The sequence below is a fragment of the Anser anser genome, assembly GCF_964211835.1.
Source record: "Anser anser genome assembly, chromosome: 18".
Lineage (NCBI taxonomy): Eukaryota > Metazoa > Chordata > Aves > Anseriformes > Anatidae > Anser > Anser anser.
In genome coordinates this window covers 11,629,386-11,657,202 of record NC_139739.1, presented here as the reverse complement: position 1 = coordinate 11,657,202, position 27,817 = coordinate 11,629,386, and the positions used below count along the sequence as shown (strand labels likewise).

At 46.0% G+C, this 27,817-nt stretch overlaps 2 protein-coding genes across 3 annotated transcripts in view; both read right to left on the bottom strand.

Annotated features, from left to right (window-relative positions):
- GCN1 (GCN1 activator of EIF2AK4) overlaps positions 1-24,233 on the bottom strand; it is a 43,689-nt gene extending 19,456 nt beyond the window's left edge. Inside the window, exons 1-32 of one of the 2 annotated variants that reach the window (XM_083803768.1) lie at positions 23,984-24,233; positions 22,062-22,164; positions 21,364-21,427; positions 20,678-20,809; positions 19,355-19,463; positions 18,543-18,641; positions 18,318-18,452; positions 17,758-17,826; positions 17,563-17,671; positions 17,075-17,149; positions 16,689-16,817; positions 16,422-16,472; positions 15,946-16,044; positions 15,492-15,665; positions 13,428-13,580; positions 12,552-12,644; positions 11,029-11,104; positions 10,706-10,865; positions 9,581-9,770; positions 9,325-9,449; positions 8,781-8,959; positions 8,521-8,614; positions 7,972-8,085; positions 7,692-7,890; positions 7,043-7,198; positions 3,856-4,037; positions 3,512-3,592; positions 2,854-2,997; positions 2,090-2,217; positions 1,716-1,905; positions 1,228-1,298; positions 250-415 (exon numbers count right to left, since the gene is read on the bottom strand). In XM_083803768.1, the coding sequence (XP_083659894.1) occupies positions 250-415; positions 1,228-1,298; positions 1,716-1,905; positions 2,090-2,217; positions 2,854-2,997; positions 3,512-3,592; positions 3,856-4,037; positions 7,043-7,198; positions 7,692-7,890; positions 7,972-8,085; positions 8,521-8,614; positions 8,781-8,959; positions 9,325-9,449; positions 9,581-9,770; positions 10,706-10,865; positions 11,029-11,104; positions 12,552-12,644; positions 13,428-13,580; positions 15,492-15,665; positions 15,946-16,044; positions 16,422-16,472; positions 16,689-16,817; positions 17,075-17,149; positions 17,563-17,671; positions 17,758-17,826; positions 18,318-18,452; positions 18,543-18,641; positions 19,355-19,463; positions 20,678-20,809; positions 21,364-21,427; positions 22,062-22,164; positions 23,984-24,001 (3,867 nt within the window). In that variant the 5' untranslated portion in view covers positions 24,002-24,233. The remainder of the gene's footprint in view (positions 1-249; positions 416-1,227; positions 1,299-1,715; positions 1,906-2,089; positions 2,218-2,853; positions 2,998-3,511; positions 3,593-3,855; positions 4,038-7,042; positions 7,199-7,691; positions 7,891-7,971; positions 8,086-8,520; positions 8,615-8,780; positions 8,960-9,324; positions 9,450-9,580; positions 9,771-10,705; positions 10,866-11,028; positions 11,105-12,551; positions 12,645-13,427; positions 13,581-15,491; positions 15,666-15,945; positions 16,045-16,421; positions 16,473-16,688; positions 16,818-17,074; positions 17,150-17,562; positions 17,672-17,757; positions 17,827-18,317; positions 18,453-18,542; positions 18,642-19,354; positions 19,464-20,677; positions 20,810-21,363; positions 21,428-22,061; positions 22,165-23,983) is intronic. The other variant, XM_083803767.1, reaches the window with a different exon arrangement.
- Positions 24,234-24,357: 124 nt separating this feature from the next.
- On the bottom strand, positions 24,358-27,328 carry RPLP0 (ribosomal protein lateral stalk subunit P0). Its single transcript, XM_083803797.1, has 7 exons — positions 27,171-27,328; positions 26,838-27,013; positions 26,658-26,745; positions 26,233-26,379; positions 25,555-25,740; positions 24,969-25,109; positions 24,358-24,562 (listed from the first exon to the last, which is right to left on the bottom strand). Exons 1-7 carry the CDS (start codon positions 27,222-27,224, stop codon positions 24,398-24,400), a joined length of 957 nt encoding a protein of 318 aa, XP_083659923.1. The 5' UTR covers positions 27,225-27,328; the 3' UTR covers positions 24,358-24,397.
- Positions 27,329-27,817: the final 489 nt, after the last annotated feature.

The following is a 27,817-nucleotide window of genomic DNA, read 5'->3' as shown; positions in this document are numbered from 1 at the left end:
ATACCATTTTAACTCCAGTTAATTCGGGGCTATTTCTTTTTTTATATCAATGACAGAATCATGGTTGTAACCAACACTAGTCACTAACAGAACATCACTGATCAAAAAAATCCTACTATATGAAACTTTCAGCTGTTACAAGTAACATCACCATCTAAGAAAAATACATCAATAAATGGGCTCCAACACGGTATCTACATTTTCATCCCACCTGTTCCCACTGCTAGAGAGAGAAGCATTCAGACTTACTTTGCCATGAGTGTTGAGTGTTGAAAGAGCTGCATCTAACATGCACTTCCTGACCTCAGGACTGCGATCGTTCAGGGCATCCGGTACAAAAAACTGAAAGAGTGGCTTCACCTGAGAACTGTCCAGATGCTGTGAGAGCTTGTTAAGGGCCAACGCTATGCCACACCTGTAAAGGTGGTGAGCTGAGTGAGCTTACTGACTTTTGACAGCATTTGCTTGAGGTCTCAAACACATCTGCTATCAACAGTACATTAAAGAAATTAAGAGAGAAAGATGCTATGAAATTAGAGGGCTTCAGTGTCCAAGCTAAGTGCATTTCATTACATAACCCCATGCTGCAGGTTCCCAAAAGGACAACAGTCCTTCAGCCAAATAATGCCTTTTATGCTGATTAAGCGTTACAGATACTTGGGCCAACACACAGACATCAGGATCACTTTATCTACTGCTGAAATACAGCAGCTGTACCACAGCGTACATCAGCACTAAACAAATTAGCTTAAGAGAGCAAACAAGATCTCCAATTAGACCTGTATAGGGCATGCAAGTAGACAAAAAGTAATTATGTAAATTGGAATTTTTTCAGTTCATTAGGGCTAGCACTGCTGCCTGATTCTCTTGCAACAATCACTTGTCCATACAGAGATAGGAATCCATTAAGATAGGACAAGATTCAGAGAGACTAATTGGGAAAGATCCTGTTCTTAACAGAAGGGCATAGAGAAGATAGCACCAAGTATTTGGACGGAAGTGAGAGCATCTCAATTTGGAGTGCCCAGCCTGCTTGAGGGGCACAAATATTCTTAACAAGAAGGAACCATGAAATCAGCAAGTCAATATAACTACGTGTATTTTGTCCTTGAACATTCCCTTATAGAAATACAAGTGTAGAAACACTGCCTGGATGTATAAATAAAAATCTGGAACACTGCATTGGATGCACAGGAAGCGAGGAGATAAACATGAAGATAACTGTACCTTGCTTCCCACTGGTCAGGTGGTGATTCAGATATCACTCGTCCCAAAGCATCCAAAACTGGAGGTGGCCTCTGCAAGGAGGGAAATTTCATCAGAATGCCTTTTCCAAGGACACAAGCGCAGAGAATACTGTCAGGCATACCTGCAATGCCATTTTTAAAATACTGCAGAGAGGTAATGATACCACTAGCAGAAGAGCATAACAAAAAACAAGCAGAGTGCTAGTTTAAGACCAAAAAAACTTAATTCTAGTCCCTGCTCTGCCACAGTCTTCCTGTATCACCTAAGCCATATCATTCACCTGTGCAATGGTGCCATTACTTGCTGTTAACTTGAGGACCAATACATTAACGTTTGTGATGAGCTCAAACAGCAACAGTAAGCTTCATGCATATTCTCAGAGCAGACAAAAGGAAAAATGATCTTTAAAAAATAGAAAATACAGCACAAGCTTGGGCCTGTCAACCCTTTGGGACAAGAGTACTTACATAGAGCTTCTCCTGGTAAATCTCTGTAAGTTTATTCATAACCTCTGCTGCTTGGTTTTGATACTGAGCTACAGCTCTGGAAAGGGCTTCAGCACCTGCTTGTCTCACTGCCTCTTCATGGTAGATGACATCTTTGATCAGCAGAGAACAGAGGTCAGGCTGCAGCTCCAGACCCATGGACTCCCACAACCTGCAGCACGCACAAAGAGGCCACAGATCACCCTTCAGGTAGAGAAGCCACTGCTACGTGCAATATAAGGCTGACCCAAACCTGCCCTCCGCCTCCAGGAGGCAAAGCCCCTGCCTATAAAGCTTCACAAGGTGAACAGCAGAGAGGCCCCCTTACAATCCAGTCAGCTGGGAATAACTCTCACCTCTCTGCCAACTTCTGTATCTCATCTTCCACATCAAACTTTACTACCCAAAGGCGACGCAACAGATTCAGTCCATTCTTTTCATCGCTGTCTGGGGTTGGTAGAACCATTTGTAGCTCCATCAGTCCCTGAATTAATTTACAGGAGAATCAGTGCAAATATCTGATTTTACAAACGGACGCTTTAAAACACTTAAAACTTTTGCCAAGTCAAGCTCTCAGTGGTTGGAAGTATCAAAATTCATGCACACTTGTGCAGCACTAGGTTGTGCTCTGGTGACTACAGTCTTTTCTGTTCCTGAGAACAGAGAAACTAGCTCAGGAGAGCTAAAAAGAAATTTGTTTGACGGCAAAGAAAAAGAAAGCACCCTCAGTTTTTTTGGTTTTATCTTCTTTGAAGTGACTAAGCCTGAAGCTTTCCAAAAACACAAGGCCCAATATAGACAAAGCAATTTTTTGACAGCTTCTCCCTTTGAGACTAAGCTCTATGCAATTTTAAATAGAAAATGGTAAGCTGTTGTAATTACACTTGTTTCAACAAAACAAAAGTGTGGATAGACCCAGAGTATACTCCTTTCCACCAGGTAAATCTTGCACAAAAAGCATTACTCATAGCATTAACATTCAGTAGCTAAAACCTCCTACTGCAGACATATCGCCCAAGGACTAGGATCACAGCCGAAGCCTCTCTTCAACAGTGATGGAGAAGATTCACCTCCCCAAAAATGAAAGAAGTCAGTGTAACCATGAGTTGTTCCCACCTACCCTGAGGGCTGCATCTCGAACATTCATGCACGGGGACTGCAGGGCCTGCAGTAACACATCAATCTCCTCCTGTTCCGCATAGGCACAGCCGTCCTCCCCACTGCTACTCGTGCACAGGGAGGTCAGTGCGTTGGAAGCCAGAACCTGAAATGCCGAGAGGAAGCATTAAAGATTCCACCACTGCCCTTTTCTTCTCTGCATTTGATCAAAGGAAGTACAGGTGGGCATTGAGTGCTATCACAAGCAAAGAAATTCTGAAAGAACAGAGACGAGGCTTCAGGATGAAAATAAGAACTGAAGAGTTCAGTCCAATCCCGTGCCTTTTTGTTACTATTTGTCTTTCTGCCACCTCATCCTTTTGATCAAACTTTACTGCTGGTCACTCCAGGGAGTGACTACAGATTTTCTTTGACTGAACAAGGCCTTAGAGAAGGAATAAAATGACACCTGGGGAAAACTGAAGAATGTTTGATGCGTAAAACTCACAGGAAAAAAAGACACAGGTATTTTATCCCCCCCCCCAATACCGTAAACATAGGAGACAAATGATAATATATCAACCACCAGCCTCAGGGACCAGGTGGATGTATTTCCCTTGGTTAGATGCTGATGAAACTGAGGCAGAATCCTGACAGTGGTTATGAAGCTCAGGACTCACCTGTAACCGTGGAGAACCTGTTCCTATCACCCGGGTCAGCAGAAGCAACATGTCCCTTCGGGGCAGCAACTCCGGGCCATTCTGAAAGAGGAGGAGGGGAGAAAAACCCACGTCTTGTGACTCCAAAGAACTATGCCTGTGTATGGCCGTCCTTATTTAAGAACCACAATAAAAACCTAGGTCTAGGCACACAGCCAAAACCTGTGACAGAAAACAGTCGTACGTTGTTAACTAACTAGTAGAATTAATCTGCTTTATCCAGTTTACACATTAGGTGTTTCATCCCATCCCTCAGCTTTACAGCCATAGAGGAAGGTGACCTCATCCCCACAGCTCTCACTTACCTCATCCACCAGCAAAGCCTGGCCATTTGCTGACGATCTCAGCTGAGCGTGAACCGTAAGGATCTGCAGAATCTTGACCAGGAACTCCTCCTTGTCTTCACTGTTATGGGGCGTCTCGATCATAACAGTCTTTAGGAGAGGAAAAACTAAGGAAAATGCTGGAGCTGATAATGGGGCAGCACCTGTGAAAAGGAGAAAGAATCCTGTGAGCACAACTGCTCACCATTTTATAATACTGACTGATGCAAAATGTACACTCTGTAGGTTGTAACAGATATTGCCAGCTTCAATCTTACATACAAACCTGTTAAGTGACTCTAAGTATTTCTGTGCCCCTAAAAACACAGTGTCTATGGGATGATGTCTCGTGTACCTGGACTTAGCCCATACAGACACAACGCTCAGCCTGTTGAAGGCAGCTTGCATAGCCTGCCACCTGTTGAGTCCCTATCACTTTGCCACTTCGTGGCAGCAACATTAGGGCTCCAACACTGACATTTGGCACTCAGATCTACCTAATGTTCTTGCTTGCTATATCGATGAGCTGGCTTTAATTAAAGTCATTTTAGAATTACAAATTACTTCCAATACTATAATATTTCAAAAAACGCACAAAGCAAATGCAATTTGCTGAGCAAAATCCATTGAAACAATTCAATGGGTTAAAGTAGATGGACATGCAAAACCATGGTTTTGTCTATACAGACCATACTCAGGGGATGGGGGAGACATCACAAAATTAAATCATTACACAATCAGTGTTGAAATTAAAAATCTAATATTTAAATTGCATTAAGTTTGCATGTACACTCTCTGAGAATTCACTTGAATTAAACTAAAAAAACATTACGGTCAATTTTATTCTAAGCAACAGGATCCACACAGGGATCTGATATTATTTAACTAACTCATTTTTAAAGTTGCTTTGTCCCAAAGTAGCAGCTTATTTGCCAGCTGTATTCCCTTTAAACACTTCCTACCAACCTAACAAACCTGTCACTCCAGCCTTCATTTGGATTCTTGAGAATGAGGTTTCTCTAATTCTGGCACAAGGCTCAAACCCTCTTCCCCCTAGAAAAAAATAAGGCTTTTGGATTCCTGTTGTTAAAGACTTTGATTCTTCCTTCTCACCGGGGCTTGGCTATGGGACATAACAAGTGCTTGTTTCAGTCTTCCAGTTAGTCCAAAGCAAAAAGTTTAAAGAAAATCTGAACGCTACAACTAAGAAAAAGAAAGAATGATTCTTTTTGGTTTCAAGCTAAACTGTCAGCACTACTTACTTGCTGAGTATATATATGGTTAAGTGTAGAATGTATTCTTGAACATATGCCCGTGGGCCTCTAGCTGGAGTCGTGCTTTTATATATTGTTAAAACTAAAGTACTGGATATCTAGGGAAAACGTTTGCTTTCAACATCCTATCTGTGCTGTCAGAGAATGCCACAATTTAGATTTCTAAGATGCAGATGAAGAGCACTGCAGATACAATACTGCAGTATTAGTCAGCTTATGTAGGGCATAGATACATACTGCAGAAGTAGTTCAAGAGAGAAATATTAAATACCAAACACACTGTGAGCTCCTAACTATTTAACATGAATAGTTTAGGTAAAAAACCCGCTATCTCGGATGTGAGATTTTTCTCACTATCTGTTTGCTCACTATCTGATTTTACGCTTTTTTTTAATTATTGGCCAGATATTTTTAGGCTTAAGCAACTGTCCCTCTACATGCAGCAGGAAGGAGAAGGCTTTATCTGAGAAGATAAATGTTCTGTTAAAAGAGTAGCTGGTATTTTAAAACGTATCTTGGCATTTCAGCAATGAATGATAAATTTTACCATGTACAGACAGTATAAAGACGTGTGGTCTCTCCTAAGTATCATGGTAACTGAAGAAACTAACTTCCACTAAACAGTATTGTGTAAGACAGCACTCAAAAGCATTTTAAGAACTTTGAGGAAAAATTATTTGGGAATACAACTTGACTTGTCCAACAAAGTGTTATGGTACCTACTGCCTTTCTCTTGCCAGAGAAGTAAAAAAAAAAAATCAGATATTCATTTAAATAAGCACTGTAAGAAATATTGAAGGCAGAACATTCAAAATACTTTCACTGCTTTCTGGAAATAAGCATTCAAATGTTAATGATCCTGCAATTAATATGGAAATGTATGACATAACAGAGACACTGAATTATCACAGAGACGTTGAGAACTAAAGTGGTGCTCAACATGGTCAACTGTTCCTGCTCTACAGTAAAGATTATTTAAGTCAGAGTCACAAAACTGCAGATCTGACTGGCGACAGAACTGTAAGGGCAGAATTGAACTACTGGGGTAAGGGACCAAGTGGAATCCTGGATTTCTTTAAAAAAATTATAAACTGTCTACCACAGCAGTTTCTAACCGAGCTAGATGATGATCAGCTCCAAAGCCTGGGTGAACCACCTCTATCACTACAGAACACCGCATCTGTAAAGACGGACTAAGTCATCCCTGCCTCCAAAAGAAGCAGACTTCTCCAACCTCTTCAGAATTCTTATCTATTAGCATGTAGTGATACAAGTACTTGCACACCCCATCATAAAGCAGATTTTGGAATTGATCTATTTTAAAACTAACCCCTGGGTTCATTTTAGCCCAGATCATACTCTCGAACTATAAAAATATTGGTGCTTGCCCTTATGTTACGAAGTAGAAAGGAACTGCTTCTTCTGTAACCGTGCCAGAATAAAATATTCATGAACTGCAGTACTACGTAGAAAACAAGAACCCGCCACAGGCACTTCTCTGCTGAGATCTCAGATAACAAGCAATTATTTTGTCTTTCCACTTAGTCTCACTGAATCACTTATGCTAAGTGGTGGTGAAATGCAAGAACTGTCCTTAGCAAAGATGAGTCTTAATTTCACTACTATTATTTCTGTCTGAACCATTTTAAGAAAAAAGTTATTGCTGTTTCATTTTTACACTTAACTGTAATTGTAATATATTTTCTACTACTGCCACCGCACACACAAAAAAAAATCAATGAGGAAGTTACAGTTTTTCATATCTATGAAAAGACTTATTGGATTTAAAAAGAGAAAAAGTGAAGTCTCACCTATGAAACATACAAACCAAGAAAACTAAAACAACTAAGTTATTTGGGGGGGGCAGGGAGGTTAAGATCTACAGTGCCTTTTACCTGTTTCTCCCTTGCCTGTTCGGCTAGGAATGGTGTGGGCATGCAGCAAGCTAACAACTCTGTTGAGAGCAGTTGGCAGCTCTTCTTGACACCAGGAATCATCCAATTCACATTCAGGTTTCATCAGACGCAAGGTCACATGGCTCACTAAAGTACCTGGTACGAAAGAATAAGAAAAATATGAGAAGACTAAAACCAAACATTTCTTGAGAACAATCCCCCTGAACACAGACCAAAGAATTCTAACAAAGCTCTAGGAAACATCCCAGGCTGCAAAAGATGTGCAAAGATGGAAGCACAGCCCTAAGGGTTATAGGGGACATTTCCATTCAGAAGAGTCACTTTCTGCTGTATGAACACTATTGTGTATTCCCTCCAACAAGGAGCAAACTTCTTGTTTTGCAACATCCGTCATGAAATTTCAGTAATTCCAAGCTTTTCTAAAGATGTCAGCCCAAACCAAGACCTGTCCAGCAGTGGGATCACTAGGACACTGCAGTCAGCTCTTTAAACACTGTTCCATAGTGTTTTTTCCTTACCTATCTGTGGTATACGGTCATGATCCACAGCTTATAAGAGCGAGGATTTTGACCACCCTGCCATAAAAGTCATGCACCCTTGCCCTTAAACAGCAACTGCAAATACTAACCAAAAGTTTTAAGTCGAGCAGGCATGACACAGGAAGCTAAGGAAAGAAAAGGATCCTTAATTCTTGGAGCAGCCAAAGGCGATCTAAAAAGTGGCAAGAAGGAGCTGATGAGACCAGGAATGTACTGAGTTAGACCAGGAGGTTTTCTCTTGATAACAGTGTCCAGGAGTCCCAAGGCTGTTTCCAGTTCATTATCAAGCTGTAAGAGAAACAATTTGAAGGATTACCATAAATTACTCTGGTAGCTGCAGGGCTGGCAAAAAAGATCATCAAAACTTGCCTCCTTCAATCGTTTCCTTATTTGAGACTCCTTTTCCAGCTGTGCATGCATTAATTCTTTCTGCTTGCTAGTCAGTTGCACCTCATCTTTTATTCCTTTCTTCTTCTTTATCTCCTGCAAATAGAGAGAGCCATGGACATTATTAACTGGTAACTATTAACTTTAAACCCTCAATTAGGTGGAGGAATAAGTTGGACACCTTGCTTTTCAGAATTTACTTTTAAAACAGGATGGAAGCACCCGTTTAACAACCCCTACTGGGAAACTCACACAAGATGCACTGAACAAGAGATGAAGAGAAAAACAAGTATTACCAACTAGTAAGTGCACTCAAAAATCAACAGAATACAACAGAAATTAATACACATACAGGCGTAAGAGAAACTGATATACACAGATACAAGAAAATAAAATATTTAGGTATTCAAAGAAATACAGAGAATCTTTCCCAACACTGTACACAGGTATGCCAGAAGCTATGCACAAAACAGATGAGATAGCTTGGTGTCTCAGCCATCACTAATAGCTTTCCTGTTCCCATCACCTCACCTCCTTCAGCTCCAGCTCAATGATTTGTTCCTTGAAAGAGTAAGCTTTATTCTCCCTCTTCATATTAGCCTTTTTCATACTGTCCTGTTGAGCACTGAGAAAGAAAGCAAAGAATCAGCACTATTCTGAAGAAAGCATACAGATCTAGGAACTTCTGTGCAGAAAAGAGTATCTGGCAAACCCAAACCCACTTACTCACTGACAAGATGCCAGCAGGAATCAATCCCCATGTTCACAGAAAAAAGAAATGATAGTCTTACCTCTGTATTATTGACTTGTCATACAGTTCTCCCTCTGGTGTCTTCATGATGGCAAATTCCTCTCGAGTAACCTGGCACAGAGCTGGATTCTCCATTGATGCGGAGATGGTGCTGATGAGCTGTGGGAGCACTCTGCCAGGTGAAAGCAGGGAGAGAGATCCCACTGCATTCATGGATGACTATCAAGAAAACAAAGGAAAAACCACTATCATCAGTACTCCTTGATACTGCTTCAAAAGACTATGCCCTGCTGAAGCAGGCCATGTTGTGTTCTTTGAGAGCAACACCCTTCGAGTTCTAATTCCTCATCCAGTGGGTATCAAAACCTTATCTAGAATTCTACTCAGCTGCTGATACACATTCTCCCTGCAGCCTTAAATCCCAGCTCTTTTTTTTTTTTTCCCACTGGATTTCTCTTTGAACCTGCCTTTTCTCCACCTTAGAGACACATCTCCTTTCTGATAGACCACTTAACTTCTCCAAAAAACTCTTTTGTTTCAAAGTATCTCCTTATACTAACAACAGGAAAGCAGAAGTTTATCACCTGGTTCTCTGGAGTGTAGGCAGTGAGTCTGGGTAGTATGTCATTCAGATGTTTGGTAATAAAGTCTTTGGGATCTATCTTCATCTTGATGAGGAGGGCTGGCCAAAGACCTGGCTGTACCGCCACTAGCATGAAGAATAAATAAACATAATAAATATGAAGCAGATTACTAATACAATGAAACAAAAAGGTAAAATAAATTAAAAAAAAATACCACATACATTGTCCATGAGAGTGGTTTTACCCCTTTACTTACCTAGAGACGGATGATGGCTGACTAGCAGCATCTCCAGAGCCAGCTTTTCCGTCTCAAAGGAATCCACATCCAGCCCCGCCACACTTGAGATGACACACAGTGCCTCATGAAGTACACGGGGAGGAATGTATGTCTTTCCTAGCTCTGACAACTCTCCCGACTCCATCACCAGGACCTCCTGAGGCATAACCTAGGGGACAATTTGTCATAAACATCATAGCAAGCTTTCCTGAGCCCTGAGCACACTTTCCTACAGGAACACCATACTGAACACCAGAAATCAGCTCCCTCTGAAAGTGCTAGCAACCTCAAGTTTTCCAAGAAAATAAAGGATGATAATGGAGCCAACACACAGAGTGCTGACAGTGATGGAAAGACTAAGAGCAGAAGACTATACTAGATTTGGCAAGGCAGGGTAAAATAAAACTAAAACTACCATTTTTAGCAAAGAGGACTTTGGAAAAGGTTTCACCAGTTGGCTAGGAACAGTACGCCCAGCTTCTGCTGTCTAATTTTACCCAGTATCTTTTCAAAAATACCTTATTCAGGCTTTGTCTGTGACATAGAGGTATTGTTTATGAAGTCTCACCCTTGGTACCTAAATAATGCAACATAACCTATTTAGCAACTTGACATGGTGCTGGCTTAGCAGCATGCCCAATAATACAGGATTTAACATTTCCTTTTTCTTTTCCCCTTCCATTTTTGACACTAGTTGTTACTGAAGTATTTATATTGCATTTGTTTTAAATAGACAGTCTGAACTGTTAGCCAGGGCCAAAAAAATAGGGTACTGAGAAAGGATCTACATAGTTGGTCTTCCACTGGGGAGTAAACTTGCATTTAAATAATACAAGACCAGGGAAATCTGCAGCTTCCTCCCCCGATTAATTTGGAATAACATGGGTTTTGTGCATATAGGGAAGACTAGGCAGCCTCACACACCAGGGACACTAACAAAATAATAGCAGTAATCTAGTAACAAGTGGCATTTCTAGAAGATCACTAAGCTGGACCTGAATCCTTTTCCTAGCACACTGTATGCCAATGTTAACAGCAAACCTACGATAGGGAGCTGATTGGCAACAAACAACTAAGCAGGGACGAGGCTTCTTGACCGCTCACCTTATGAGAACTGAGAACCACTTTCAGCTCCTCCAAGAGCCCGTAGGCCAGTTTGTATCCTCCCAGAGAGGACAAGAGCTTCCTGACTGTTTGATGGGCCTGTCTTCGAACATTCCAGGTCCGACTCAGCAGTACTGCAATAAGGGCACGGTGATACTGCCTGAAAATAGAGAAATAAACAGGTTGAGCAACGGAGTTAGCTCTGCAAACCACCTGCCCACAAAAGCACAAAGCATTCAGCATTTTGTACAAAGTCGCAGGCCCACCCTCTCCTGCATAGACATTCATGATCGGACCCAGATCAGTAACAGCACTCTACGTACTGAACTTTACTTTCAGGGAGCCGCTGTGCATGATCCAAGAGGAGACGCTCTGTCAGCTGCAGTACGGTACACATTGCTGTGGGAAAAGACAAATATTTAAAATAGCATGTGATTTCATAAGGAAGGAGATTTTTTTTTACTTAAGAATGAATAAACAGCAATCAGAACATAATAAAATAGCTGCCAAAATTGAGCCTCTACATAAACTTCTCAATAAAGCTAGAAACAAGTCCAACTCAGATCTGACAAGACTGGAAACAGAACCATGAGCTAAGAGAAACGTGGTTAGCTTCATTCCAGCAGAATTTCCTTAACCAGTATGAGAGGCCTATTTCTGTGTGAGTAAACAGAGCAAATCAAATAAGAAGCACCATACTCACTGCATCAATACTGTCAATTCCTGAGCACTGCTGAAACGTCTTAAGTGACAATAAAATGTGTAATGAATTAATAAAAAAGTGTATAATGCTGCGTGAGTGGTAGCTTTGGTATTTTACCTCATACTATCATCTAAGCTTCTACTGTCTCTAGGCCCTTTGGTTTGCATACCAATGTCCAACCATATCATAAAAGCAGGAGCAGAAAGCCCTGAAACGTGGAGTAGGTTATAACCCGTACTAAGTTTGATAACAGGTTACTTTGGACATTTGAATCATCAGATAGCTTGGGGATGTTAAACACATCAGCTGGATGTTTTTGCTCATTTATAACCAATAACAAATCATGACAATGCTTACTCTCAAAATTACCAGCATTAGTTTTTGGAATTAACATCCTAATGGACCAATATACAATTTCCCAGATCATACTGTTTCAGGATACCTGCAGACTTGGGAAGGAAAATGACTGGATATACACATTGCCTTCAGCAAATAATGATCGCAGCAAGCAAAGAAATTATGCTAGTTCCCATTTACCTCTTCAAAGCTTTGTACAAAAGATAAATGGACTCATTCTGGAGAAACGATTCATGAACTCATTTGCAAGGCTTTCAGTTTAAAAGATAGTGATGTCTCTGTGGGGCACTTTTTTTTCCCAATTAATCTTTAAACACAAGAGAACAAAATAGAGCATGGATAGACTAATGTATAACCCAATTGATTTATCTGTTACTACTCTTCCTCCACATTATCTCACAAGCTTCCTCTGCATGTATTCTTCTCCAACCTTATTTTACTTTTCCCCATCTTCTTCCTAGTTTTATGCTTATCCATGTCGCTTAGATTGGCCACAACTATCTACTTACAAGCTGGAACACCACACACTTTTTTGGATTGGAAAGACTTTTACTGAATATAAAGATTTGGAATTGTAAATGTTTGATAACATAGGCTAGAAACATTAGAAATAAATTAATTCACCGCCAGGTTGCAATTAATTTAGATATACTTCTAAAAGAGAGCATTGTTCATTTTAATCTGAAACTGGATCCCCAAGGACCACAGAACAGGGCTAACAGCAAAGTAGCTCGCTTAAGTAATAGAATTAAACAGTAACAGGATACACAATAACTGATAATTTACCTTCCTCTGAAGCGGACTGCAAGAACTTCTCAGATGTAAAAATTTGTTTTTTCTCATCCAGAATCAGCTGCCAGAAGCTGCTCAGCTTAGACTCTGACAGGAAAAGAACAGATGTCTATCAAGGACTTACCAAAATGAGTAAGAACTTACCAGGTTACACAGAATACAGTAAAATTCTGTCTCCTGAAATTTTTGAAGCTATTTCTAGCTTTTGCTTGTCTTCACTTACAAAGCCTCTCATCTCTCATTCAGAACCATAAGCATGTCTAAAAAACACCTGTTGAAAAAAATATATTTCTCTGACTTACACTTGTGAAATGTAAAATCTGTTTCACCTTAATTTTCATAGGGCAAGGCTCCCTAAAAATGAAGAAAAGGAGAAAGCTGATGTGTTGCTTTTGACAGACAGAACACATCTGGATTTTATATCCTGGCAGATGTATGAATTCAGACAGTTCTTGCAATATGCTCTAATGGAAAACAGAATTCCAGTCCTGCAGTTTTCCAAAGACAGTTTGTAAAAATACTACATAAATGGCAAACAAGTTACACTTTTAATGCTTCAACACTTTTAACACTTCAGTCATGTCCTAGCATGTAAGGTCTGAATGAATTTTCTGTCAGAGCAAAGAGAAATACTGCCCCAAGTGAATGGAAGCTGGAATTTGCAAAGCCACAGAAGAGCAAGAATTTCTCATTGACAGAACCGGGAAAGATCAGAATAAATCCTTCCCTGGTTTACCAAAGGGCAGTGATTCTCTACTCAGAAGCAATATATGGATTAAGGAATAGAACCCGAGGCACACTGTCAAGAAAAAGTGTTATTCCTCAGAGCCTGTTCATATTGGATTCTGCCAAGATGTTTTGTGATCTTACCAGTTTGTCCCTCAATTACAGACATCCTGCAGATCAACAAAGCTGCAGCAACTCCTTCGGTTACCATGGGAACCTGAGTACTTTGGGATGCCGCTTTTTCTACTGTCTGGATCAGCATTGGCAGCAAGTCCATTGCCTGTAATAACGTGTCACCTGAGGAGACAGACAGAGACAAACTGCAAAACAAAATCCTTCACACATTAAACCGAAGGTATCAACGGTTCTTCTGTTGTTATGACACAAGAAGCAAACCAGACACAGATGTGGAAGACTCCCAGAGCACTGCCAGTCACTCCTGTGATTAAACTTTAGCTATGAGGATGATAACCACTCTGGTCCTTTCCTCACAGGTAAGAGGGTCCCATCCCACTACAAGCTTCTGTTCATGGGATGCAAAAGAAAATGCTAATCCGGTTACATAAGAGGAACTAGTTCAAATCACAGGAAGTCTGACGTTAAAACTATGTTTCTCTGAGAGAGCAGAAGTAAATTCCTGGCAAGCCACAACCATCTGTTCCATCTCAAACGTTCAGAAGCCAAGGAATCCCGCTGATCTGTGACCCTCGCTCCCAAGGCAACTGAGCTAGGCGCTCCTGCTACTTCCAGAAGCAACACCTCAGCCAAAAAAAAAAAAAGGATCAAAAGACACCATGATTTTGTACATTGAGTATTTGCAGGTAGTGTTTTAACCATAAACCTATAAGAGTTAGAATCGTTATTTTTTAAGTTGGATACTTCACTGACTGGGCCAAAGCAATGATAGCCAGCATTCCAGTGCTGAGTAAATTGCTTTGGAATATGAATGTCTTAAGCCATGATCCCTCAAACAGCTGCACACCTCACACATGTAATCCTCCCTGCCCCTGCCAAGCATGAGCAATTTTAGGTTTCCCATACTGATCTCTCTGAAGGGACCAGCCTCTTGTGATACCTAACTAGTTTTTAAAGTGGATGGTGGTTTTCTTCAGCCCTATAATAACACAGAAATTCCCAGCAGCTACAATAGAAAAACATGTAATTCTATTTTTACTCATACCCATGTTGAGAAAAAAATGGCAAATCCATTCCTAATACAATGGACTGAGTTATCCATCTCTCAAGAAAATGTGTACCGTCTTTTTGATTCATACTGCCTCAACAAGAAAGGGAGATCTCACATACGGAGATCAGATCAATCACCTATTGACCTGCAGACGAAGAGCTGAAGTCACAGGGGATACAACCAACAGAGGCAAATCTGAAAAGGATCACCAAAAGTTTAGAATTTGTGAAGATTTCAAAACCATGTTCCTTCAAAAAAAAAAAAAAAAAAAAAGCTCCTGAGCATCAAAACTACAGACCACAATCCCAGTGTTATGGGTGATATATGAAGCAAAAGCGTGGTCCCTTAGCTAGAAACACTACAATCTATAAAACAAATCAATCCCAAATTACTTTGGGGTATATGAAAAGACAGCACAACGAATGGTGATACATAGTTTATCGCTCTCTATTATCGCTCGTTATTACGCGTTATTATCGCTCTCTACAGTTACCTTAAAGGAGGCTGTAGAGAGGTGGGGGTTGGTCAGTTCTCCCACGTGCCTGGTGACAGGACGAGGGGGAATGGGCGAAAGTTGCGACAGGGCAGTTTTAGGTTGGATGTTAGGAAGTACTTCTTTACCGAAAGGGTTATTAAGCATTGGAACGGGCTGCCCAGGGAGGTGGTGGAGTCACCATCCCTGGAGGTCTTTAAAAGACGTTTAGATGTAGAGCTTAGCGATATGGTTTAGTGGAGTACTTAGTGTTAGGTCGGAGGTTGGACTCGATGATCTTGAGGTCTCTTCCAACCTAGAAATCTGTGATACTGTGATACTGTGATAGTTACACAAGGAGATAAGCTATCTTTAAAGGCTTGAAAGCAGAAGAGACTTCAAGGAGAAAGATGAAGGTTAATGAACAGGTATCACCTTACAAAATCTTTCTTAACCCACACAGTTATCTACTATATCAACAAGTACAAAAGTTGATTATTCATTTCTTAAGCCACACAGTCAAGAGTTATTAATAGCTGCGCAGTTTTACCTTTGAAAGAGGCTAGCATGCACTGCAGGTAGGCATGCCTCACAGCTGAAGTGGAGGTTTTAAGGCTGAAGGCTTTCTTTAGCCATTCCACCAGCTTCTTAGGGACTTCTGTGGTGAACCGAACGCACCAAAGAGCCAGGACAGAGACTGCATGAACCAACGTGCCTTCATGGACTAGGAAGTAACACAGAGCTCACGTCAGTACAGCAGTTGCATAAAACACAGGAAGACATAAAACAGAAAGCAGATAATGTTGGGGTGAGGAAGGAAAAGAGTGCACATGTTTCTAACAGGCACAGTGTTGTCTCCACAGGGCTGCTCTTCAGAATGGTGCAATGTATTTTATAGCACAACAGGCAAGAATCAGGATTTATCCTAAATAACAAGCCATACGAAAAGCCTGCTCAAGATGAAAGCAGCTTAACAAATCCAGAACAAGAGCAAGAGACCTCACCTTCTTGTTGCAGGAAAGGGATGAAAAGCTCAGTGACGGTTCCAGTCAGAGCTTGGCTAGATGTCCCAGAAACCACGTGGTGACTAAGGCTGCCGATCCCTGAAAGGAAAAACATCTCTCATTAGTTCCCAAAGTACCAGCACTTGCTGTAAAATCTCAAAACAATTGCATTTCCGTCCTCACGTAAACATCTCTTTCTTGTCACTACATCTGGATCACATCCACCATGAACCAACGTTACAGGATACATTCACCTTCTTCCTCGCAGAAAACATTTTAGCCTACTAGCCAACTATTTCCCTTGAAGAGAAAGTCAAGAATTTGCACGCAGTACCCAGCACCCTGTATGACATTAACCATAGCCAACAGAGACTAACCAGGCAGGAATTCCTAAAGGCTCAAATACAGATCCCTCTCATTCAACCATCTGTTGGATTTGCTCCACTAGAGAAGCAGCTTTCTTTTAGGATCCTCACCTGAAAGGACACTCATCTTCTGAGCAACAACTGTCAGCTTCCCCTCTGAGCCTGCCAACAAGAAACAAACGGGTGACGGCTGACACACAGACAGGCAATTGCAATGTGCTACATCATGTATCTTCTCTAAAATACCCCTGATCCAGGGGTATATGAGCAGCCCTTACCATACAGACAGTCAAAAGCAACAGAAAATAACATCCACAAAACTCCTTGCAGCCAACAAACCTTTATTCACCTCTGCTGCTTATCGTACAATTTACTCACCCCCTAAGATGGCAAAAAGGTGTCTGCTCAGTGACTCCACAGCCGAAGGATCACTGCACTGTCGAGCCAAGTTCTTTAATGCAACAACTGCTTCATCCATCAGCTGCACGCTGTTCGATTTCAGATGACCTAGAAAATGATGCACGAGCTAAGAGCTCTCTATCACAAACCGTATAAAAGCAGCAAGACAAGGATTTATCTTTGCATGTGGCCTGACTCAGCTTCTGGAACGTCATGTGAACTATTCCAGTGCCAACTTACAGTATCATCCTCCCACCCAAATAAATCAACCTCGACACCAGCAATCAAATTGTTATACATACAGCCATAAAGGTGAAGAAAGCCTTATTCTGAATTCATCATTCCCTCCGGAATTAAGTACTTACTGGCCAGTCCTTTCACGATGTCCAGAGCGTACTGGCTAAGATCCAGGTTCACAGACAGGAGCAAGCAAGAGATCGCTGAAGACAGAAGAGATAATGTGATATTATATTTTGTTAAGTTGATTTTAGCATTTTAGTACTTCCTTCCCCACAGTACCCATCAAGAGCAGACAGGGCCAGTAAGGACTAGGGAGGAAAACCACAGAAACTGATGCCCAATCAACAGATTAATTCAGGATTATTCTTAGCCCTCAGCTGCGAAATTCTGTCCTCAGCATAAACTGCAGCTACCACATACCCAGACACTTGGGATCACACCACAAATGTTGCTTCTCCATATCCAGCCCTTAGACGCCAGACAATCCCACTGCCTATGCCCACAGGCCTATAAGCATAGTCCAGAGGGATGCACACCCCCCACGACTCCAGGACTCTAAGGAACAACTGTTCAGGCTCTTTGGCAGAGCAGCGTACAGAGATGACAGACTCACTTTCAATTACATTCTCAGGACTTCGCAGCAGGGATTTCTGCAGTGTTGGCAAAACTAAGTCCTTGAACTCAGCGTGAGAGACATATCGAAGAATTGGGGAACAGCTGTCCTGCAAAGGGAACAAAGCACTCAGCACAGCAGCAGACACCGCACACAGGACAAAAGCATCGACAGCCCTGGAAGAGTTCGTCTCACCAGCACGTGCTTCTGAGGCTTTGTCTTGCTCATAAGGATGGTCTTCATGTAGAAATCCAGAAGAGCGCTCTGAAGAAGCAGAAACACCGATTACAGCCACGCTGCAACCCACACAGCTCCCTGCACGCCACTGGCAAGCCAGGCTTGACACCCTGCCTCACCTTCCTCTGGAAGGCAGCCCTAACCACCAAGCAGAAGCTTTGCTTGACGGTCGAGCAGAGATCAGGGCTCTCTGCTGTACCTGCCAGCCCAACACTCAAACCCCACTCAAACCAGCCAGCTGCTGCCTTTCATTCCTACAACAAGGAAGAAGGCAGAAAGGTGCAGTGTTGGCTGTCTGTGTAAAAGCACAGGCCAGAGCAAAGACCCACATACCTGGCAGCTCCCTTTTTAAACGCATCCCATTGGTTTAACCACATTTCTATTACTACTGAATCGACCGATAATGAAACCAGAGGCAGACGGAAAGTACCAGCTCCGCTGACACATCTGTCCCCCCACCTTCTCTGTGATGAAAAGCAATGCTACTTATTTAAAAAAAAGCAGTATGGCAGATTTACCTTGTGGCGTTTAATGATGTCAATCTCCTTCTGGGCTGTGCAGAACTGCACCACAAGTCCCAGCATCGCAGCATAGCTCTGGTTTGATTCAAGACCGAGAATGACAGACAGGTACTGATCCACCAGATCTTGGTTCTAATAAGAAAAAAAAAAACAAAAAAAAACACATTAACGCAACAGAAGCTAGAACTGCTACTGAATAAAGTTACAGAAAGTATACCTCACCTCTTTCCACAGCCTGTTCAGTTTCTTCACAGCCCCATCCACTGCCTGCTTATGAGAACCTCCCAAGACTTCCAAGAGGAGCAAACACTGAACCTCCACCTGCCAAGGGAAACAACCAAGACAGCCCTCATGAACCTGCTTCTCAAAGAGCTTATTATCAAACAAGAACTGTCAGATGCCTGTGATTAACTCCATCTGCTTATGAAGAAGTTCTTAGGCTGTGTAAGTTCTTCCAACAGGCACATTTAGGGAGCTGCCACTGTTTTCACCCCATACGTACCACTTTGCAGAACTATCCATAACAGTTCTGGAAACTCTGACTTGGAAAACAGTAATTTATATCAAGTTACACCTCTTGAAGTGTATTCCAACTATATTCCAAAGTGCTGTGAGCATGGTCCCAGGGACAGGTTGTTAACACAGGTAAAAAAGAAAGCAAAAGGCTACTTAAGACCACATGACAGAACATCACGGGCAAGGCAGGGAGGCAGAAGGAGTTCACAGCATGCTTCAGACAGCAACCTTGGAGGCACAACTTAGGCTAGACAGGTATACACCACAGCGTGCAGAGCAAGTCTGCTCAGGTGCAAGACTGCCTCAATTTCGTGCTTTATATATCTCCTGCCTTCCCCAGCAGAACAGGAGAGGTTAAAATGCACCAGAAAGGAAAGATCATCTTACGAACCCGGGTTTTAACGTGACGTTATTAGTCACGTTCACAATTACGTGCAATGTTTCAGCGAACTGAAGACATCAGAAACATTCAAGTCCTCATCTCCAAAGGGTATTTCTGCAAACCAAGAAGAACCTACCAGTTTTTTCCACGTTTCCCCCTGTCTCTTGTCAGGCGTTGGAAAGACTGTGCGAACCAGCAGGCACGTCCAGGAGAGGGCCAGCAGAGCTGCAGACCCACTGCTCTTACTGTAGTGGAAACAGAAGGAGGTAAATCCACAGCCCTCAATATAACACTACACAACTCCTACTAAGTCACAACTGGCTCATCTACACCACCCCAAAACACCACCTCATTACTGAGGCTATCTTATAGCAGACAAAATACAGCTAAAGTCTCAACTTTTAAAGGAAATAATTGGTGTTTGTAAGCTCCGATGGCTTTTGTTTGTTGTTTCAGCTCCTGCTTAAACTCAGGACTCCTGAATGGCAAAGGGAGACTAAATCTCACCCGCTGGGAATGAGAAACCTTAGCGTGTGAAAGACCATTTTTGGATCGTTCCAAAGGCGTTACAGCAATGAGTTAAATACTTCGGCAACTGAGACTGCCCAAAAAGTGACTCAAGATTTCTCATCTGCTGATCATCTTTACTGTCAGAGCTTCACAGCCTGAGATTGCCAAATCACTTCGCAGCTTACGTTCCCCCCGGCACACCACTCAGCTGATTTATGCCAACTTTCCCTCCTTCCACCCCTTCAGGTGGCAGATCCCACCTCTCGGCTCCCTGAGGATCCCCACCCCATTTTCATCTTTCTCACAAAGTGAAATAAGGTAACAAGTCACCCGGTGTACTGACAGTCACCTGAGGAGTAAACGCTGCGTCACTGCAAACCTTTACACCAAGATCAGGTATTTTTCTTCAAGGTACACCTCTGTTCAGCCAGGAGGCAAGAGGTGGGCGGAGGAGGTGCAGGATGGCACTCCGGGGCCTCCATCAGCCTAACAAAACCCTAAGTCACCTCTCGGAAACACTCCCTAGCTGGTGTTTGCAGATGCTGCTGCTATACAACAGCAGCTTGTTTCTCATCTGTACTTCATCATCTTCCTGTCAACAATAAGGCCTTGAATTCCAGCAGCTGAACATGGGATGGGGCAGGAACTCCCCTTTCCTAACCATTTTGGAGGTTGTTTCTTCCTAAGAGTTTATTCCTCATCACTCCAGGCTTAAGCTTAACAAAATAAAACTGTAACTTGGGCCCGATCCACCAGCACTAACACCAAGAAGATTCTGCTTTCATAGAAAACAAGAAAGAGGTTAAAAAAGTAAGATTTGAACAGTCATTACATTATCCCTGAACGCTTTTAACAGCTCTGGCAAGCAGCAGCTAAGCAACTGTTCCGAAGGCAGGAATAACCACCAGCAATTCAGCAGTGATTCCACACAAAGCAACTCGTCCCGCACCTGGGAGCTCCGGCCTTGCCGCTGATCCCCGAGGACTGAAGCGACTGCAGAAGGTTTTTTGCTGTTGCGTCTGGCTGGGATTCTGCGAGCTGCTGAAGGGCCAGCTGCAGGGCTCTGCGGGACGCTGCATCGCTGGTGGGAAGGAAAAATGGATCTCTGTGAAGTTATAAACCCTGCCAACATCGCACGAATTACTGCCTTGTGTCACAGAAAGGGCTCTGCTTTCCCATTTCAGCTAGGAGTTGTTTTATCCTTGCTGCTCTGAGAAGTGGAGGTTTCTGGCAGAAAGCTCCGTTCCCCTCCTCGGCTGGCAGAAATTTCACTGAGGCCCTCCAGCAGGTTGCAAAAGACAACACAGGTCCTGAACAGCTCCTCTGCAACACGGCACAGCTTAACCCAGTCTAAAAGGCATCTTGCTCTGGCTTCACAAGGACACTGCCGAACTGAACTACAGGATACGAGTTTTAATTTCAAATAAAAGTGAAACAAAGGTAAATGTTGTGAAACTTTTTAATGTCAAACCTCACTTGAGAGCCTAATTACTAGGCGTCATCTTTCCACGTCACACGCATCTATGGGACACTGCACGGTAACATCCCCAGATGCTCCGTGCCTGTTTAATTGATAAATAACCTGGGTTTACTAAGAGACTAAACAGTACAGCCTTTCCACATCAATTTACTCACCGGTATCGGTGCAGAGTAAGGCAGAAGAGTTTGCAAAGGCCTTTCACGGCACCCTCTGGAAGATCTGCAACAGATTGGATTTCAGCATATTTCTTTCTAACTCACTAAGGTCTTTAATGCACCCGAGCACCTTGCAACTAAAATCAGTGAGCTGACCACAGCCCATACGTACATGCGGAAGTGTTTGCTAGGACCACATTCAGAATTCTCTCTTTTGTGTATACATTTTATGCATTTTTTTAAATAACAGCAAAATTGGAATGCATGCTATTCCAGCCACCTTCAGAGAATGAGAGATATCAAAAAGATTTTTTAAAATGTATTTATTTTTATTAAGACTGTAAAGTCTTCTGGTTGTATACTCTCTATACACATATATTTATACACGTGTGTCTACAAATACTCCACGAATCATTACAAAACCAAGAGAAGAGTTGAAAGAGAAGAGAGAAAGAGGTGTCTGATATGCTGATGAAAAACTAATACACGTGTGCTACAGCTCCTTAATGGAAAAAGCACACATGTAAGAAACTGAAGTAACCACAAAAGCCACGCTTGGAACTAATGCCGTAAGAGAGCACATACTTCGAATGCTGCCACCCCACTACATCTAAAACCTACCCTACAAGTTTCACTCTGCCTTTTAAACAAAGCACTTGAACGTTGCTCTCCACCCCGGTGATCGAAACTGTTTTTACCTTTCCCAGAAATGCACTTTCCCAGCTCGCTGAGGATCTCCCTCCGCTCCTTCACGCTGGCTGTAGTTACTTTTACCGCAAACCGCTTCAGCGTATCAGAAATCTAAAGGCACAGGCAGAGGAGAAAACATCAGGCTGGCTTTGATGTCAACAGAACATAAAACGAGGGCAAGCACGTCCTGTGCACCTGCCCAAATGTATTGGCCAAATGTGATCATCTGTGGTCTTACTGAGTGGGGACGGGTCACTAGTCACTACATCACGCAAAATGAAACTCAAAAGGCCCCCCTTTGGCTGAAGGACGACTGTTTTCTGTTGGTTAACCTGTGACCATGGCACTCTCTAAGGTACATTTACCCTTCCAAAAAGAGGACAGAGTGAAAGGTAAAATCAATGCCCTAAAGCACAGGGCCTTCAAAAGCCAGAAACCCAGCACTCCAGGAACGCAGAGGAACTTTGCAGGGGGTGTTATCTCCCAAAGCCACCCACCAACTGCCGATGGCCTAGCACAGAGCCTAACCTCACCTCCTGAACACCGACCCCTGGTCTCAGGCTGCCACAGGTTATCACTGCTGCTGGAAATTACTTGCATGGGGAGGGGAAAAAATGAACAGCTTGCCTTTGTTCTTATCCAGAACTGGCACACACATCTCAGGGGCTCTGTACCTTGGACTCAGCAGGTTACAAAGGGTATGCCTCACTATAAAACTCCTTCCCTGTGCTGTCAGTAGCGCCCATGGTTACCCAAGGAAAACAAAAAGCACAGATCACACAACGCAACGTGTGTTTGCTGTGCCTGCGCTGCTGTGTCTGTCACTTGCCTGAATCTGCAGGCTGTAAAAGGACCTGAAATCCACCAAGTTTACTTTCTGTAAATAGTTTGTGTCAGTTTTCAAGGGATATGGAGATGGTGAGATAAACTTTTTTATTTTTTTCAGCACTGTGTGTTCTCAGAGACCTGCTCCTTTAGAAACCTGTACATTGGAAACCATTCCAGTGAACTTTCCAGTTTCAAAAGTGCACAAAAAGCTCTGTGGAGCCTGAACAGGGCTCAGGCAGGATTACACCCAGGCGTCCTCTGTATTTACATAAACCAAAAGAACAAGGCTACAGGAAAGGCTTTTGAAATTCACCTCTTACACCGAGCACCTTCATAAATGTATAACAAGGATATCTTTAGGAAGGGTGGCAAATAAACGTGTCTTCAGAAGGTGATTAAAACCGCTCCTTCCCTCTTAAGGCAAAGTTCTCCCACTTTTTCCACAACAGGTCTTTTTGGAAGGAGAGGAAGCCCGGCAGTTTGGGAAGTGGAAGCTGTCTCTGTTCTTCTGAGGAGCTGCTTTCAGTAACGCTTCTTTGCTGGCAGAGGCAGGGAATCCCTTCAGAAGAGGGCTGCCTGGGATTTGCAGACAGTGTCCGTGACCCAACCACCTCCTCCTCCCCTGTGCCTCCAGCCTGCAGATGCCGGTCACCGCAGCCGATGGAGACCCACACGTTAACACCTTCCCATTACCTGCCTCCACCACCCGCAGGCTCAGGGCGAGCCGCGCTCGCTCACGCCGCTGAGCCCCCGGCGAGGTGACGCGGACAGGACAAACCTGCCGGAGCTACCCCTGCACCGCCGGAACCCAGAACCCCGGCGGAGCTCCGGGGCTGCTGCCCAGGGAGGGCGCGGAGCGCGGCTCCCCCAACCCCCCCGTCCTCCCCGGCCTGTACCGGGACCCCCGCGGGCCCCGGGCCGGCTCCTCACAGGGAAGGGGCCCGGCCCCCAGCGCCGCAGCCGCCGGGCCTCGCCGCCCGGCCCCGCTCCGAGGCCCAGCGGGGGCTCGGGGCTCAGCCCCGGCGTCCCCCCGCGGGAAGGGCCGGGGGGAGCGGCGCGGAGCCGCCCGGGGCCGGGCGGGGCGGGCGCGGCCCGCACTCACCTGCGTGTCGGCCGCCATGGCGCCGCTGTGCCCCGGAAGGAGACGGCGCTTCCGGGGCGGCCGGCGCACGCGCTGCCGGCGGGGGAGGGGGCGTTGCCATGGGGACGGCGCTGCCAGGCGAGCCGAACGCAGCCGAGTGGAACCGAACGCCGTCGGGTCGGGCCGAACGCAGCCGAAAGCATCCGAACCCCGCCGAGTCGAGACGAACCGTTCCGAACCCCTCCGAACGCCGGCTCCGAACCCCTCCGAACCCTGCCGAGCTGCTCCGAGCCCACCCGAACGGCCCCGAACCCCCCAACCCCAACCGCTCCGAGCCCACCCGAAGGGGTCCGACCCCCCCCAGCCCCCCCGCAGGCAGGCTGCAGAGGCGCACGCAGGGTCCAAGAGCCTTTATTCGCGCCCCGCGCCCGCCCGCTAGTCGAAGAGGCCGAAGCCCATGTCCTCGTCCGACTCCTCCGACTCCTCCTTGGCCGCCTCCTTGGCCGGCGCGGCGGCGGTGGCTGCGGCGGGTGCGGCCGTTTCGGCTGCGGCCGGGGCGGCCACCACGAAAGCCGAGGGGTCTGCCAGGAAGGCCTTCACCTGCGGGGGGAGAGAGGGGTAACGTAACGGGGGGAAGCGCCAAGCGTGCCCAGGGGCCGAACCCCGGCTGTGCAGCTCGGCAGGCACTGAATGAGGCGCTTGCCCTAGGGGTGGAGGGCAAGCAGGGCCCAGCTCGCTCCTCCTGTCCCCGTGGGGTCGCTGCGGGGCTGCCCCCTGCACCCAGGTCTCGCAGCCCTGGGCAGGCAGGGCTTCAGGGGACGGGGCTCCTGCCTCCGTGCTCATCGCACAGAGCCAAGCGCCCTGTGCAGGACACACGGCTCCGTCCAGTTCACGCTCAGAGGCAGCTCTGAGTCCTTTCAGGGTAGGCAGCGGGCACGGTGTTTCCGTGCAGTGCTCGCTGCACTTTTAACAATGCTCTGGGCTGCGGGGCGGACGCTGCCATTACCTTTTCAGCCAGCGGGAAGGTGTAGTCGGTCTCCACCGCCACGGCCAGGACCCGCTTGTACCCATTGATGATGGAGTGGGGCACAGAAGCAATGGTCGGGTACCCAATTTGCAGGCAGACGCTGGCAACGTTACGAACACCCTGGGAGAAGAGAGAGACGTGTTTCTGTGCTGAGAAATAACCGGGATGAGAAACCGTGACAGCACGCCTCTGTGCTGCCAACACAACGCAGGACAGTACACAACGTGCACAAGGAACCTAGCCCCACTGCATTACACATCAGGATTTAAATGATTTCAAACGCTCGCTGAAATAGCTTCCAGATTGCACAAACACTTCACTACCTTTACACACTCGCTGATCCCACACACCTCGCTTAATGAACGCCCAGCACGTTTTCCTTTGCTTTGGTCAAAAACACCTACAGAAGGTGCTCTGCGACTGCTCCTCCAGGGCACTCAGACTCTACAGCCTGCGGCAAATGCCAGAGCTGACGCTTCGTTCCGGGGCAGCGCCTGCTGCCTGTTTTCCCTCCAGCACGCAGGCGAAGAGCCGAACCTAACGAACACAAGGCTGAGGCACTGACCTCCAGGAAACGCTTGTGCAAGGTATCCTCGGTGATGTCCAGCACTTCAGGATTGTAAATGCTGCCATTGTCGAAGACCTGCTGGATCACCAACCCGAAGGAGAACGGGGAGATGTTCAGCATGTTCAGCAGGGTGGCTTCGCTGGCACCCACTTTGTCTCCAGTCTTGATGAGCTGCACATCGCTCTAAGGGAAGAGGAGGAAAATTAGCGAATGTGCGCAAAGAAATTCAGGCCAACCAACACAGCAGTGACACAAAGGCACGTTTCTAATGGCAATGGATGAAGGAACAGGTGAGCACAGGTAAAATAGGCTCACAGTTCACCTCTAAAGAGACCTAGACCACACAAGCAAGTGCTGCTCAACCAAGAGATGAGCACCGCCTCGTTTCCCTATGGGTAGCTCGTGAATTCCTCTAGAAGAGCTCAGATCTGACAGAGGAATGTAAAACCCTCTCCCCACCCCACTGCGTGCCCGAACCAAGCCCTCAGAAGTTCCCAAAGTGAAGCAATCAGACTGTTCATGCAGTAGTTCAGCGTGAATGGGATTTTGGATCGTTACGCCTCCTGTTCCTCCACATGAACGCTGGACGTAAGGACAACTCCACGCGGTATCGCAGCAAGGGCCCTTCAATCAAGGAAGGGCTTCAACACCACCACCGCCACACTGCTCACTAACCAGAATTTCAATGGTTCCCCTGGAAATCTTCGTGGTGATGCCCAAGGCCTGGAAAAAGGAGGTCTTCTCAGGTCCGAGACCGGTGTTCTGGGCTGGCACAGTCACGTCACAAGGAGCAATTGCACCAGCACGGGCAGCTGCTGGCACCTGGAGAAAGAAGAAACAAGGTAAGTCAGAAGAACGCTCACCTCTCAGATACCCTGCGATGGCATCAACTCCTTCCCAAAATGCTCCTGCATGACAGACATCACCCAAGCACACACAAATGAGACAGCAATGGAAGGGCTACTCAGCTACAGCTGCAGGGGCCTAGTTCCCAATCCCCAAGGACTCCTGATAACCAGGTATCCCCCCTTAAAAGTTCAGTTTCACTTTTCCCTCAGTATCTCCAAGCCCAGAAACGCAGCGAGGGCTCATTCCCCTACCTTGTTGGCCAGCAGCATGTCCCGGATCTCAGTCAGATCCTCCTTGGTGAAAACAAAGCCCACGTTCCCACGGATGTGAGGCAGCAGCCTGAAGGAAAGATGACAGCCTTCAGTTCCCCTCCTCACACGTCCCCTCCCAAAGGCAGGGCCCAGGAGGCCGTTCAGAGACCCGTCACCCACTTTTCCAAGGCAGGGTTGTTCTCCAGGTGCCCGCGGATAGCTTTGCGCATCATGGTGTTCTTCCCCATCAGCACCACGGCCTTCCCGCGCAGCGACATCCGGATTTGCTGCATCTGCTTGGATCCCACGTTGTCCGCTCCCACAACGAAGCATTTCGGGTAATCATCCAGCAGTTGCTGCGGCGAGAACAGCACCGTGTAGGCAGAGCCGGCGCAGGGCAGAGCGGCCCGGAGGCCCCGCCGCGCCCCAAAACCCACCCGGCCCGGCCCGGCCCCGCTCCCCGACCCCAGGCGGCGCCTCCCGACGGCCGGGCCGGGCCGCAGCGAGACTCACGATGATTTTCATGAAGTAGTTGGACTTCCACGTAGCCCTGTCTTCCCTGGGCATCGCGGCGGTGCTCCAAGGATCGCCCGGCGGGTTTAAAGACGAGATGAGGCCTGCGGAGGACGGGCGCGGGTGAGGCGGCTCCGCTCGGCGCCCTGCCCGCCTCCCGCTCCCCATTCCCTCTCCCCGGGGCCCTCAGGACCTCCTAAGGCCTCCTAAGGCCCCCCAGGACCCCCCAAGGCCCCCCAGGACCCCCCAAGGCCCCCCAGGACCTCCCCGGACCCCTCAGGACCCCCCCCTCTGGGCTCCCCATAGCCCCCCTCAGCGCCCCACGCTCCTACCTCCACGAGGGCTCCGGGAAAGAAAGGCCGGAGGGCGGGCCCGCCTCCTTTTATACCGCGGCCCGCGCCCAATCGCGGCGAGCCACGGACGGACTCCGCCTCACCCCATTGGTCTGCCGCCAGCCGTGGCGGAGCGGCCGCGCTGGTTGGGCGGCGCGCCTGTCACTCACGGGAGCGGCGGGGCGGGGTTCGCGCCCCCTGGTGGCCGGAGGAGAAGCCGGCGGGGAAGCCACGCCCCCACCATGACCGCGCAGCGCGGGAACACCTCGGATGGCCCCACCCCCCTGGCTGAGGCCACGCCCCCTGTGTTGAGGC

Coding starts and splice junctions, on each gene's coding strand:
- RPLP0 (XM_083803797.1), bottom strand. CDS start 27,224: ATGCCCAGGGAAGACAGGGCTACGTGGAAGTCCAACTACTTCATGAAA. Junction 27,014..27,170: donor ACTACTTCATGAAAATCATC/GTGAGTCTCGCT, acceptor TTCTCGCCGCAG/CAACTGCTGGATGATTACCC. Junction 24,563..24,968: donor CCTTCCCGCTGGCTGAAAAG/GTAATGGCAGCG, acceptor CTCCCCCCGCAG/GTGAAGGCCTTCCTGGCAGA.